Source organism: Nerophis ophidion, linkage group LG10, assembly GCF_033978795.1.
Source record: "Nerophis ophidion isolate RoL-2023_Sa linkage group LG10, RoL_Noph_v1.0, whole genome shotgun sequence".
In the NCBI taxonomy this organism is placed as follows: domain Eukaryota; kingdom Metazoa; phylum Chordata; class Actinopteri; order Syngnathiformes; family Syngnathidae; genus Nerophis; species Nerophis ophidion.
Window position 1 is genome coordinate 1,595,851 of NC_084620.1, and position 15,464 is coordinate 1,611,314.

A 15,464-nucleotide genomic window follows, 5' to 3' on the forward strand; every position below is an offset into this window, starting at 1 on the left:
GCGACACCATCATCCATCTTGGATAATGTAAACGAGCGACGGTTCCCGAAGACGACTTCTTCCTGGATTCTTTAAACACAAGGAGGTGGGCTAATGGGACACTTTGCTCCAATGACGCCAGTTGTTTAGGGCCAGGGCTTGGAAGAACTCTCCATAATGACTACCCCCCCACAAACACACACAACCTGCATTACCAACACATGTGCCGAGAAGATGAATGCTGTGATCTAGAGACGCATGACGAATGGCTGACTTTCACTCCGGGGCAAGGGTCAAGTCGTATCCCTTTCCCGACCTTGGCATCAGACAGATGCATGATGTCAGTTCCCATGTGTACCCACTGGGAGGTGACTTTCGAAACCCCCTCTTTTTGACACGCCGGCGAGTTCCCCACGGAGCGGTACTGCTTGATGAGAAAGTCAGAACCTCCAGTTCCCTCCTCAAATTATTGGGTCCCTGAAGTTCAAACTTCTGCGAAACATCCACCAGAGTCACTCACCTGCGGATGAGGGAGGGGGTACAAATTATGTTTCAGCAAGTAGGTCACATTCCGGAATTTTGTAGAAAATATACGATTCCACAACAAAAACTGGTGATGCACAAACAGTGTTTGAGAGAACTTCCTGTGGCTTTATGAGGTGAAAGGCCACCAGGGAAATAATCTCCAATCGCGCACCGATTCGATTAGCCTTGATTGGTCATGAAAGGCTTGGACTAGCCTTGTCAGTGACTCCAACTGCCACTTAAAGGCCTACCGAAATGAGATTTTCTTATTTAAACGGGGATAGCAGGTCCATTCTATGTGTCATATTTGATCATTTTGCGATATTGCCGCGTGGCGCGGTTGGGAGAGTGGCCGGGCCAGCAACCTGAGGGTTCCTGGTTCAATCCCCACCTTCTACCAACCTCGTCACACTTGTTGTGTCCTTGAGCAAGACACTTCACCCTTGCTCCTGATGGTTCGTGGTTAGGGTCTTGCATGGCAGCTCCCGCCATCAGTGTGTGAATGTGTGTGTGTATGGGTGAATGTGGAAATAGTGTCAAAGCGCTTTGAGTACCTTGAAGGTAGAAAAGCGCTATACAAGTATAACCCATTTACCATTTTGCTGAAAGGATTTAGTAGAGAACATCGACGATAAAGTTTGCAACTTTTGGTCGCTAATAAAAAAGCCTTGCCTGTATCGGAAGTAGCAGACGATGTGCGCGTGACGGCACCGGTGTGAGGGCTCCTCACATCCTCACATTGTTTATAATGTGAGCCACCAGCAGTAAGAGCAATTCGGACCAAAAAAGTGACGATTTCCCCATTAATTTGAGTGAGGATGAAAGTTAGAGTGAAGCACAAACAAAAAAAAACAAAAAAAGGGCTACGGCTCCAGGCGGCGGCAGTGGGAAAGTTTCAGATGTAATTAGACACATTTACTAGGATAATTCTGGAAAATCCCGTATCTGCTTATTGTGTTAATAGTATTTTAGTGAGATTATAGTCATACTATAAGAGACACTGGTGAACGCCAGTGTCTCCGAGAGAAGCCGAGGAGCCAAAATCACAGCAGCCTTTTTGAGCTGCAGGATGAGGTTGCGTAATCCACTCAAGTCTCCGGTAAGAGCTGACTTGATATCACAATTTTCCCAATCCGAAAACTTGCTGGTTGACGTAGAGAAACATGTTCGCTTGACCGCTCTGTGTTAAAGCTTCATAACAAACACAGAAACACCGGCTGTGTTTTGGTGCTAAAGGCAGCTGCAATCCACCGCTTACCACCAACAGCATTCTTATTTGACGTCTCCATTATTAATTGAACAAATGGCAAAAGATTCAGCAACACAGATGTCCAAAATACTGTGTAATTGCGCGATGAAAAGAGACAACTTTTAGCCGTAAGTGGTGCTGGGTTAAAATGTTCCCTCCAACCAATAACGTCACAAACACGCGTCATCATACGCGTCATCATTCCGCGACATTTTCAACAGGAAATTCCGCGGGAAATTTAAAATTGTAATTTAGTAAACTAAACCGGCTGTATTAGCATGTGTTGCAATGTTAATATTTCATCATTGATATATAAACTATCAGACTGCGTGGTCGCTAGTAGTGGCTTTCATTCAGTAGGCCTTTAAGAGCTTGTCCACAATAAAGGCACAGTTTTTAGGTACATTTAAACTTTTTTTTGGTAGTTTAATGTATTGACACCCCCTCTTAAACCCAGCTGTACAGAGAATTAACAAGTAATGTTATTGCTGTCCCGTCCTGTCTAACTATTGATACTTTTATTCTCTGTTGTGTCTGTATGTCCCTTCTTAAAACCTGTTAAACAGAGAACTAGCAGGTTGTGTTGTTATTGCTGTTCTCTTTAACTGATGATGCCACTATTCTCAATTGTGTCTCAACCTAGCAGGCACAAGACATTAAAACAACATTGAGAACTTATTGAATTAGGTCCTGACGTTGAGCAACTCAAACATAACGTTGAAACAACATGCTTTTTGACAACGTTTCATCAATGTTGGGTTCTGATGTTGATTTGACCATTGAATTTTGGGTCATTCCCTAGTCAATACTCGACAACACAAATACAATGTTGAAACAACATACTATTTGACAACGTTTGTTCAAAGTCAGGTAGCGACATTGATTTGACCATTGAAATTGTCATATTTCAACCAATAATGTGGATCCAACGTTGGACATCAGTGTTGTCTCAGTTTACAAATACAACTATTTTGCACATTTTTTAAAGTCTGTTTTAAAAGGACATGTATGTATAATCAACGTTGGATCAAAGTCTTGTGCCTGCTGGCTATCATCTCTTAAACCAAGTTAAACAAAGAACTGGCAGGTGATGTTATGGCTGTCCTGTCCTGTTTAACTGATGCCGTTGTGTCTGTCTGTCCCCTCTTAAACCAAGCTAAACAGAGCTTGAGCGTGTAATGTTGTTGTTGTACAGTTCTGTCAAACTTAAACTTAGACAAACTTTATTGATCCCCAAGAGAAACTGTTTGACACAATCGCTCAATCACAAGAGGCAAGGATAACTAAAACACTCTCAAGAGCACTGAAAAAGAGGAATAAATAATAAATAAAATATACCAGACCAGATATTCCCATACTAATGGTAAGCAGGCTCCATCTAGTGATACGCCAAATAATCAATTAAATATAGACAGGTTCCGATGCCGATACGGCACTTTTTGGAGGTATTTATGTTGGTAAGTACTTTTAACTAAGTCTCGATACAATACTGCGTCTACGACCTATTCTCCACTTACGTCCGCCCTTTTCTAAATACGCTATTGTATTTTAATGTTGGCCACTATGACTGGTACAGTACTTGGAGAGTTAAGTGTTCTCTGAGATGGCACTTGGTGAAAAACGTTTGAGAACCACTGTACAATCCATTCATCCATCCATTTTCTAAACTGCTTAACCTCAGTCCCAGCTGATTTGGGGTGAGATGTGCGGGGTACACCCTAGACTTGTCGCCAAGCTGATCGCAGGGCACTTATTGACAAACAACCATTGACACTCATTCAAACCTTTTAAAGATTTGGATTCTTCAATTAATTCATTAACTAACATGAATATTTATGGAACGTGGGGAGGAATCCGGAGGGCCCAGATTTCCCCAATCTCCTGACTGTGTGGCCTACATGTCAATACCACCGTGCGGCCTTACTCGACAATACCAATTATACAGAAGCAATAGCATAGCAAAACAGCAATAGAATGGGACAACTAAAGAATAAAATAAATCTTACAGGATTTACATAGTTACAAATTAGGTAAAGGAAATTACAAATTGACAGGGGAATGAATATAATAATGTTGTAAATACTACATAAATATACACTATAATGTAAGTAAAAAAAAGGTAGATAACGGTAATTATGTTGTTGTCAGTGTTCTCCATTGTGTCTGTCCCCTCTTAAACCAAGCTAAATAAAGAACTAACAGGTAATGTTATTCTTGCGCTGTCCTTTGTTATCAATAATGTTGTTGTCCATGGTGTCCATTTGTGCCCTCTTCAACCAAGCTAAACTAGAACTTACAGGTAATGTGGTTATTGTCATGTCCTTTGTAATAGTTGTTGTCACTGTTGTTCTCCATTGTGTCGGTTTGTCCCCTCTTGAACCAAATTGTAAAGACAATACTTTTGTGCTCCAAACATGTCCTTGGATGTTTTCCAAATATCAGTCAATTATTGTTATCCTTTCTTGGCAAGGCTTGGGTGGAGTATATGAGTCTAATTCTGGTTTGCCCGAACGTTTTGCCTGCCAAAATAAAAAAGTGCTGATGGTCCGCAGGAACAAGCAGTTTTTTTGTTTTTTTTTACCATGCAACAGCACTACCGGTGAGGAATTTAGCCTCATAACACAGGGGTAGGGAACCTATGGTTGTAGAGCCAGATGCGGCTATTTTGATGACTGCATCTGGCTCTCAGATAAATCTTAGCTGACATTGCTTAACACGATAAGTAATGAATAACTCCGCTGGTAATCACAGTGTTAAAAATAAAGTTCAAATTTTAATACATTCTCATGCATTTTAATCTCACCATCTGTTTATCGCACCTGTCCAAGATGTCGGATTAATTGTAAGAGGTATAATATTTTTTATTGGTTAACTTTAGAATAACAATGTTATTCAAAAGAACAAGAGACTTATACTCTAAAAATGTTGGTCTTACTTAAAAATGCACGCATTTAGTGATATTCAGTGTTAAAAAATACTATATGGCTCTCACCGAAATACATTTTGAAGTATTTGGCTTTCATGGCTCTCTCAGTTAAAAAGGTTCCCGAGCACTGCCATAACACCATACATTAATGTAAGTTTTGTGCCTACTTCAGTTATTATGCAACTCTGCATCTTGCATGTACATTCTTAACCTAAAAACATTCAAAAAGGTCATTTTCTGCAGATTTTTCGTTATTTCCAGGTTTTGTTCTGTAACCACTTCCACATATATAGTTAATCTGATCGCTTTCAAACTTCACCCAGACAGACTACACATATGGAGGATGCTAAAGTATTATAGTACTGTAATATTATAGTACACCGGCGAAGCATGATGACCAAGATTATTATTTTCCCTCGAGTGTGAAAATATCAAAACTTTACCGTAGAGCAGGGGTCTCAAATTCAAACCCAATTAGTTAGCCTGTAAATTTTTTTTTAATATATTTTACGTAAAAAAAAATAAAGGTAGCTTAGTCACCAGAATTTTACCATAGAAGTTAGTGATTTTTTTTTACACCAAGTTACTGTAAATTTGAAAAATTGCACCACTGTTGTTATCACATGACAATTGTGACTGAGCTGCTAGTTTTGGTTTTTTTTGCTGTAAAAAGTTACCTGATTTTGCAGTGCATTAATGTAAATGGGAAAAATGGTACCACAGATGATTTTACGGCAGCTGAACTGCCAGCTCATTTTTACAGTGAAATCAAAAGATTCCATTAAAGATTGTGCAGCTTGACAGAGTTCAGAATGAACATTTGGTAGCCACCATTTGGCGGGCTGAACAAAATGACGAAAACCAAACTTGACCCGCGGGTCCCACTTTGGGCATACCTGCTCTAACTGGTTGGTAGCTCGGTGTTGTTCTAAAATTTGTCTTTTTGGGGTCAAGAGTGAGCCCTTTGATTATCAAAGACCTGCATAACAGTATATATTTCCACTTCAGTCAGAAAAGTAGTCCTGGAGGGGACATGCTTTATTAACGCGACTAATTGCCTCAGTTATTTATTCCATGTGAGTGCCTCTAAAACCCGGCTCAATCAGGTACAGAGTGACATATGGACATGTCATCAATAGCCCCGTAATTAGAAGGAGTAAATGACACTAAAGCTACCACTTTGCGAGCTGAAACCACTGCTGGCTTTTATTAGAATGCTCCCTTGCTTTGTCTCTGCAAGTATTCCCAGGTCATCTGTCAGGACCAATCAAGATCCAACATTTGACGCGGAATATCAACCGAAGTTTGGCTTTATTGTTAGCAGATGCATGAGTGAAAGGGGAATAAACAGTTTGCAATCAAACACTCTAAGATCTCATAATACAAGAGTAGAGGAGTTCACGTAGGACAGATTTGATTCAAGGAAGAGGCTCATTACGCAAAATAATCAGGTTGTCGCAAGAAAGATAAACATGTGTGATCAACATCAAACTTGGGAAAAACCAAATGCAGACAAAACTCGACCTTAGTTTAAAAAATGTAGTACCAGTCCTTTTTTATAAATGTTCAAAACTTTGGATTCGGACTTGGATTCATTGGCATTCAAGATGTTTGTTACAGAACACCAGTCACGCTTTTTTTTTTTGATTACATTCAAACAGTACTTAAAGTCTCAACATGGGCTGAAACCAAACTCCTGCATTCAAAAGAGCACTAAGTTTATTGATGGAAATCCACAAAGCTAGAAGAGGACTTTTTGTCCTCCTAGTTTATCTCCATTTCCTTAATTAATTAAGTGTTTCACAGTCTTCCAATTAACTTGATCACTCTTGCTGGTTGACCCCCTGCGGACCACTAAAACATCAAGTCCTGATATCTTCAGGTTGCGATCAATAACCACACTAAGTAAATGAGTACATATAAAAACAGCATCTTTAATTAGCATTGGGTGGTCTCTGCACTGCACTGGAAAGAATGGAGCTAATTAGATGAGTGGCCCTCAGGAATACTAGCAAGGTACTCCCATCGGATTTTCTCATTGATTCGGTTCAAATTAACCTGTAGACTCGTGTCCCTAAGGTCTGCGAGGCAGGCACCTTTTGTACAAACTCCAAATTGGGTTTATGTACCGCAACGTGAACCACTTTCAAACTATTTAATCTATCGGGAATTCACAATTGTGTGTCCCTAGTTAGCATGCGACGTTTCACTCTGACTTGTGTCCACCGCTGATTAGAATTAATGACTCAGCAAAATGTGTGTTTGAAAGTCAAATTCCTTCCCGAGTGCTTGCTAAAATATAATAAGTCAATCTTGCAGTCCTGATTAGATTAGCGTCTCTCCACACAGAAGAATAAAAAATTAAATGTAAATGAATTCGCTGGCACCCAAAACAAACTAAATCAAATGTATGCGGATTAGTCGGCAGTCATCGCACTAACACGATTGGCTCCGCTTCCGTCTGATGACGATACGCAAATGAAAGCCAGACGCCGAGGTCCACCACGCGTCCACCCTGGCATTTGATGTGTGGGGATGCTGCTCGAGTTCCGAATGGAATCCCAGTAAGTGCGAGCAAAGATCCCACCTGCTAACTTAATGGGACACTGGAGTGGCGTTTATTTAGCACGGGGAAGGAGAGTGCGTGTCCAGCTTGTGCATCTGCAAAGTCGCTCTACGCTGACTACATCTACATCTGCACCCTCGTAAAAACGCCGCTGAAGGCTAGATGACGTTGTTGTCGGCTTTCTTTTATGCTCAATTTGTGTCTTACCTTCTGACAGATTGTGCCTGCAGCCTTGTCAAGCTAATGATGGACGCTGATTTGTTGATATGACAAGATTACAAACAATTGAAGCTCATCAGGTGTCATTTTACCTTCATTTGGGATGCTGGATTCAACTGTATGCAGTTTTGCAAGGAACCAGCTGTACGCCACTTTACCTGGGTTCACATTTGTTCTTTGTTATCAGGACGACAAAAAGGGAGGTGTTTTGAAGCACTTGATTAAGCATTGAAGTTCAATACTTGGTTGCAGCCAGCAGGGGCGCTGCGCTGCTGATTCAGCCTCAATCTGTTGAAAGAGGACACACATGTTAGCTGTGCTATTTGTTACGTAGCATTTAATGTTTGTTTTTATTCGTCAACGGAACAAAAAAAAAAAAAAAATTCAGTAAAAATATTTTGAACTTCTGAAATGTGTATTAATACTAATTTTACATAAACTTGTGGGACTGTATCCTTTAGTATTGAAGCATGCATTTACAGTATTATTTAATCGCTACCTGAAAATCACTCAATCCAAGTTTATTTACATAGCTCTCCATCACAAATGCCTCAAAGGGCTGCACAAACCACAACCACATCTCTTTTCCCACATTAGGGCAAGAAAAAACTTAACCCAATGGATGGCGAGTCATTGCGTGTCTTTGTTTGCCTCGACAAGCTCACTAGAAAGCTGCGATCCTACTTCAAAACAGAAACACACAAATATTCTCTCTTTTTGTCCTCATAAAAACAGCTGGAAAGAAGCTTAATAGGGAAAAGTCAAATTCTAGTGATAAACAAGAGACATGATGTCAACATGTTTTGAGTGTCAAAGCCCACCTGCAGTTGGACTTCATCCCGCGAGCTGTAATCTAATTATAGTCCCTTGTTCCCAGCGTCCCACAAGTCCTGTGAATCATGCCTGTCTTCACAACAGTCGGATAAGCATATGCTAATACCATCAACTTGCTCAAACTCAGCTATCGCAACAGGTGCGTTTTCTGGCAGTTGCATCCCAAAACTGTGATAGTAGAAATGTCACAAAAACAAATCCATCTGTTTTTAGGATTCTGACAGCTGCTGTTTAGGAGGAATTAAAACTTTCATGTTTATTCAAACGCTCAAGTGTCGGCAAAGGAGGTTTTACCAGTGTTCCACATTTGCCAGCAAGGTTAAAATGCCAATTCAGGGATCTGCTGATGTCTTTACAGTGGTTCCAAGTTATACAACAGAAGCACGCATTTCTTTTTTTAGAAATAGCTGCCACAAATGAAGAATGGATAGAAAAAGCTGTTGCCAACAAATAAGATGTAGCCGTTGCCAACAAAGAAGATATAGCAGACTTCAATGTAGAAGCAATAGCCGCGATCAAGGAATAAATAGCCGCCATCAACGAAGAAGATAAAGCCAACGCCAATGTAGAATAAATAGCCGTCGCTAATGTAGAAGAAATAGCCGCATTCAACATATATGAAATAGTCGCCGCCAACGTAGATCAAATAGCTGCCACCAACAAAAGAGAAATAGCCTCTTAGAACGTAGAAGATATACAGTGGGGCAAAAAAGTACTCAGCCAGCGATTGTGCAAGTTCTCCCACTTAAAATGATGACCGAGGTCTGTAATTTTCATCATAGGTACACTTCAACTGTGAGAGACAGAATGTGAAAAAAAATCCAGGAATTTACATTGTAGGATTTTTAAAGAATTTTTTTGTAAATTATGATGAAAAATAAGTATTTGGTCAACCATTCAAAGCTCTCACTGATGGAAGGAGGTTTTGGCTCAAAATCTCACGATACATGGCCCCATTCATTCTTTCCTTAACACGGATCAATCGTCCTGTCCCCTTAGCAGAAAAACAGCCCCAAAGCATGATGTTTCCACCCCCATGCTTCACAGTAGGTATGGTGTTCTTTGGATGCAACTCAGTATTCTTCTTCCTCCAAACACGACCAGTTGAGTTTATACCAAAAAGTTCTATTTTGGTTTCATCTGACGACATGACATTCTCCCAATCCTCTGCTGTATCATCCATTTTGGGATAAACTCAACTCATCGTGTTTGGAGGAAGAAGAATACTGAGTTGCATCCCAAGAACACCATACCTACTGTGAAGCATGGGGGTGGAAACATCATGCTTTGGGGTTTTTTTCTTCTATGCGAACATAGAAGAAATAGCCGCTGCCAACGAAGAAGAAATAGCCACCCCTCAACACAGAAGATATTGCCACCGCCAACGAGGGAGAAATAGCCAACGAAAAAGATAGAGCCACCATATACATTGAAGAAATAGCTGCTGGCAACAAAGAAGAAATAGCTACTGCCAAAGTAGAAAAAAATAGCCGTTGCCAACAAAGAAAAATGTAGCCGCCTCCAACGTAGTGGATATTGCCAGTCATAGCTTAAGGCGGCGACCGTCAAGATTTTGTTGTCTTTCTTGGGGACGAGGGATTCTGAAAGGAGGTGATAGTGTGACGACTTGCTGGGGTTGATGTTGTGTTTGTGTGTGGGTGATGTTCAGAGTTCCAATGGTCATAAATGTACCACGCCTGGAAGGTGATTGGAGAATAAGGAGGAAGGTTCTGTTAAGGAAATAAGAGACGAGGAAAGACAAACGACTATATGCGTTGGAATTGTGCTGTATCAGCGTAGGTTGGAAAATAAAAGTTAAGAAAAGCGCGTCAGACTTTGTGTGCACTTCTTCTGGAAACTAAATTATGGGGACATCTCTGCGCTGCTGATCCACCTCCGCTTGGGATGGTTACCTGCTGGCTCCACTTTGGATGGGACTCTCGCTACTATATTGGATCCACTTTGGACTTGATTTTCACAGTTACGTCAGATCCACTATGGATTGGACTTTCACAATATCATGTTAGATCCGCTCGACATCCATTGCTTTCGGTCCCCCCATATGTGGTCCTCTCCAAGGTTTCTCACAGTCATCCTGGTCGACATCCCACTGGAGTGAGTTTTTCCTTGCCCTTATGTGGGCCCTACCGAGGATGTCGTTGTGGTTTGTGCAGCCCTTTGAGGCACTTGTGATTTAGGGCTAAATAAATAAACATTGATTGATTGATACAATTGCGATGAGCTTTTATGTAACTCTGCTGTCACTTGTCATGTCAGTCTGGGGAATATTCTGTCTACAGATATGAAGGCTGCCACGCCCTAAACGCAAAACACAATTTTTTGCAGTCCTCCTAAATTAGAAAAACCGAAGAGTCTGAGTCGCCAACGCGTGGCATTCATCCATTAGGTGCACCAAGGGACTAGATTGTAACGCAGCGTGTGGCCGTATAGTAACCGAGACAAAAACTGGGGAAAACTTTCACAAAGTAAGAAACCAAATCAAACGAAAAGTGGGGTGCACAAAAACCCAGACATTGCTGTTATGTACCGTACATAAATTAAACTCAGCATCGTAATGACTTTAAAATGAGTCGCTAGACTAGACCAAAACAACAACAGGACATTTTGAAAACCAAATTTAATATAGTCGATAATTACATTCATTAAAAACCAAAACTTTTCTCAAGAAGTGCCGGCTGCGAATAAAAGGTTTCTTTCATTTACGTTCAGTTTATTTTACGACACTATGTAATGCATCAAATATTTATAGTTGTTTCATTGCAGCACATCCAAAAAATAGTGAGAAGAAGCAGAGATTATTTAGCCCTATCCCTTTTCATATCATAACAGATTTATCCCATTTCTTTTTTCTGGTAGTAACAGAAAACTGAAAAAATAAATGAGTACCGTATTTTTCGGAGTATAAGTCCCTCCGGAGTATAAGTCGCACCTGCCAAAAATGCATAATAAAGGAGGAAAAAAACATATAAGTCGCACTGCAGTATAAGTCGCATTTTTTGGGCAAATTTATTTGATAAAATCCAACACCAAGAATAGACATTTGAAAGGCAATTTAAAATAAATAAAGAATAGTGGACAACAGGCTGAATAAGTGTACGTTATATGAGGCATAAATAACCAACTGCTATGTTAACCTAACATATTATGGTAAGAGTCATTCAAATAACTATAACATATAGAACATGCTATACGTTTACCAAACAATCTGTCACTCTTAATTGCTAAATCCCATGAAATCGTATACGTCTAGTCTCTTACGTGAATGAGCTAAATAATATTATTGGATATTTTACGGTAATGTGTTAATAATTTCACACCTAAGTCGCTCCTGAGTATAAGTCGCACCCTCCATGAAAAAAACTGCGACTTGTAGTCCGAAAAATACCGTAGATAAATTCATATACAATATATAATTAAACAAATATCAAATACATAAATAACCACTATACATTTGAACAAAAAAAAAAAGTTCAAGATGTTTATCGTCTTTATTCTTCTTTGTACTTTGTGAACACTTGTAGTTTGACCTGTTTCTTAAACTGAATCATGTTATTGCTTTGTTTGATGTAAATGCTTAACCCATTCCATAATTTAATTCCACATACAACAGATATACTAAAGGTCTTAAGTGTTGTACGTGCATACAAATGTTTTAAATTAGATTTTCCTCTAAGCTTACATTTCTCCTCTTTTGTTAAGAAGAATTGTGGTACATTCTTGGGTAGCAGGTTATAATTGGCTTTGTATATAATTTTATCTGTTTGCAAATGCACCAAATTGTTGAATTTCAATATTTTTGATTCAATAAATTAAGTGGAATGTTCTCTATACCCAACATTATGAATCATTCTAATTTATCTTTTTTGTAACACTGTTAGTGAATGAAGCGCACATGTGTAGTTATTTCCCCATATTTCTACACATAACTCAGATATGGTAACACTAGCGAGCACTAAAGAATATGAAGTGATTTTTGGTCCAGAACATATTTTGCTTTATTCATTATTGACGTGTTTCTTGCTACTTTATGTTGTATGTTTTTTACATGAGGTTTTTCAGTTAATTTTATCATTTATTATATTACATATAAATCCTAAAAAACACAATGTGGTTCAAGGAGAAACATTTCAAAGATCTATATATTAAATCCAAAGAGGTCAATGAACGCCTCATCCAAGTAGAGTACCTTTTTCTTTCTCTGGTAAGTCTCGAAAGAGAACGTCTGGTACATTTAAATGCGTTATGTTCTTTGTGGACGACAAAAGAAACATTCTCTGCCAACATGGACTGTTTCGAGTTGGACAACTTTTGATACCTGATGAGGAAGTTGCGGAAGGTCTGACAGCTGTCGAAGGTGATAAACACGTCGGAATAAGTCTCCATCCCCACCAGGACTTTGGCTAGGAACATGGGGCGAACCCGATCATGCCCCCTCAATATCTTGTACAGGTGGTACTTTATGGCCCATGTGGCAAAGTAGGAGCCGCGACCGCCGATGGCCAATTGCGGGTCAAAGTTGTTGTGGCAGATGTCATCGGCGGCATTCTCGCTAGTGCTGCGGAAGAGATGGTGCTCCAAAAGTTCCTTTCTGCAGGTACACCTTGTGCCTGCAATTGCAAAAAAAATCCCCATCTTTAGAACATCTGGTGCTTAGTTCACCATGGAACTGATCCGACATTTCATACCAAACTGAACCAAGCTTAAGTACTAAAAGTACAGTCTGACCTTTGGTACTTGTCCCAGTGCAGGACATTCTGGACCATACTGTATGTATGCTGACAATATCCACCTTAGTCTCAGGTAGACTCTCATAGAAGACTTTCTGGACTGTCATGGAAGCCCGTGAACAGGCCGGAACATTCACCAGGCTCATTTCCTGCTTCGTCTAGGGACCACATTGCAGGGTACCAGGAGTTGAAGTCCTTCAGAGGGTCTAAACTAAAGATGCTGAAAATGTCCACCTTAGTCTCAGGTAGACTCTCATAGAACACTTTCTGGACTGTCATGAAAGCCCGTGAACAGGCCGGAACATTCACCAGGCTCATTTCCTGCTGAGTCTGGGGACAACATTGGAGGGTACTAGGAGTTGAAGTCCTCCAGAGGGTCCACATTAAAGTTGGGCTCATGGAAACTCTGGAAAGGCTGGGCGTGCCTTGTTGGGACTCCCGTCCTGGAGGAAACAAAGAAAAGTATTAAGTTACTTAATCAAGCGGGTTTTTGATTGATTGATTGATACTTTTATTAGTAGATTGCACAGTACAGTACATATTCCGTACAATTGACCACTAAATGGTAACACCCCAATAAGTTTTTCAACTTGTTTAAGTCGGGGTCCACGTTAATCAATTCATGGTACAAATATATACTATCAGCATAATACAGTCATCACACAAGTTAATCATCATAGTATGCACATTGAATTATTTACATTATTTACAATCCGGGGGGTGGGATGAGGACCTTTGGTTGATATCAGTACTTCGGTCATCAACAATTGCATCAACAGAGAAATGTGGACATTGAAACAGTGTAGGTCTTATTTAGTAGGATATGTACAGCCAGCAGAGAACATAGTGAGTTCACATAGCATAAGAACAAGTATATACATTAGAAGTACATTTGAGTTGTTTATAATCCGGGGAGATGGGATGTGAATGGAGGAGGGTATTAGTAAAGTGTTGAAGTTGCCTGGAGGTGTTGTTTTAGAGCGGTTTTGAAGGAATATAGAGATGCACTTACTTTTATACCTGTTGGGAGTGCATTCCACATTGATGTGGTATAGAAAGAGAATGAGTTAAGACCTTTGTTAGATCGAAATCTGGGTTTAACGTGGTTTGTGGAGCTCCCCCTGGTGTTGTGGTTATGGCGGTCATTTACGTTAAGGAAGTAGTTTGACATGTACTTCGGTATCAAGGAGGTGTAGCGGATTTTATAGACTAGGCTCAGTTACTAACTTCAAGTAAGGGTGCATAGACTCGGGCGAGCGGTAAGTGTCGGGCAGCGGCTTTCCTCGGGAAGCCGGTGCTGATCTGGATCATGTTGGTAAAGTCCACCATGTACTTCTTGGGATTGATGATTAAAGGACAATAGAACTCATTTTGGCTCACCTCCCAGAGGAGGATTTTAGATTGGTTCTGCAACACATTCACAAACTAGAGTGCCCAAATCCATGCCTGAGATATATTTTTGTGACGCCAGGCAAAGACAAATAGACCTGGCTGTACACTTTCCAATTACTGTCGTCCTTCCAGTAGACGTGCTACCTGGTGGTGAAGTACACATTGATTGAGAGGTTTATTGACATATTAAAGAACTGAATCCATGTAAAGCTTTAAAAAGTCAAATGGAAGGCACAAAAACCAACAGGCTTGTTTCCAATCGGGTGCATTACCCACTACGCCAAGGGTAGGGAACCTATGGCTCTAGAGCCAGATGTGGCTCTTTTGATGACTGCACCTGGCTCTAAGATAAATCTTAGCTGACATTGCTTAACACGATAAGTAATGAATAATTTTGCTGGTAATCACAGTGTTGAAAATAATGTTCCAAATATAAAACATTCTCATGCATTTAATCCATCCATCCGGTTTCTACCACACCTGTTCAAGAAGTCGCATTAATGGTAAGAAGTACTTTATTTATTTTTAGTTAGCCTCAGAATAACAATGTTATTAAAAATAATAAGAGACTTATTATACTCTAAAAATGTTGGTCTTTCTTAAAAATGCACGTATATAGTTGTATTCAGTGTTAAAAAATAATTATATGGCTCTCACGGAAATACTTTTAAAAATATTTGGCTTGCATGGCTCACTCAGCCAAAAAGGTTCCCGACCCCTGCACTACACCATGCCGTCCCACGTGTTATTGATACATTCAATAATAAATATATAACTTGTAACATGTATATACAAAAATAGGTAAAAAAAAAAAAAGAAAGGATAAATTATATACATATACACAGAGTGTGAGTGTGCAAAACAAAATGAGAAAATATACACTATAACAACATATAAACCTGTTTGATGCTTCGAAGAGTTGCTGGGGATCAATTTTGGTTCAGATCAGGTAGAGGTTGAGCTGAGCCATGATTTTATGGCAGTTTTAAAATATAATAGGGAAGTTTGAATTTTAAGGTCTTTTGG

The 15,464-nt window shown here is 39.8% G+C and overlaps 1 protein-coding gene across 2 annotated transcripts; it reads right to left on the reverse strand.

The window, feature by feature from the left end:
• Positions 1–5,993: 5,993 nt before the first annotated feature.
• LOC133559828 (protein mono-ADP-ribosyltransferase TIPARP-like) lies at positions 5,994–13,483 on the reverse strand. 2 transcript variants are annotated; one of them, XM_061911849.1, is made up of 4 exons: positions 13,045–13,483; positions 12,635–12,926; positions 11,206–11,248; positions 5,994–7,752 (listed from the first exon to the last, which is right to left on the reverse strand). In XM_061911849.1, exons 1-4 carry the CDS (start codon positions 13,190–13,192, stop codon positions 7,648–7,650), a joined length of 588 nt encoding a protein of 195 aa, XP_061767833.1. In that variant the 5' UTR covers positions 13,193–13,483; the 3' UTR covers positions 5,994–7,647. The 2 variants fall into 2 exon arrangements, with proteins under 2 accessions (XP_061767833.1, XP_061767834.1); XM_061911850.1 differs by lacking the exon at positions 11,206–11,248 and having other exon boundaries at positions 7,622–7,752.
• Between the last annotated feature and the right edge of the window lie 1,981 nt (positions 13,484–15,464).

Bases quoted from the DNA above. Each gene is read 5' to 3' on its own strand.
- LOC133559828 (XM_061911849.1), bottom strand. From the start codon at position 13,192: ATGAGCCTGGTGAATGTTCCGGCCTGTTCACGGGCTTCCATGACAGTC. The intron at 12,927-13,044 runs GTCAGACTGTAC...TTGCAATTGCAG, and splicing joins CACTGGGACAAGTACCAAAG to GCACAAGGTGTACCTGCAGA. The intron at 11,249-12,634 runs GTATCAAAAGTT...CATTTTTGGCAG, and splicing joins TTCCGCAACTTCCTCATCAG to GTGCGACTTATACTCCGGAG.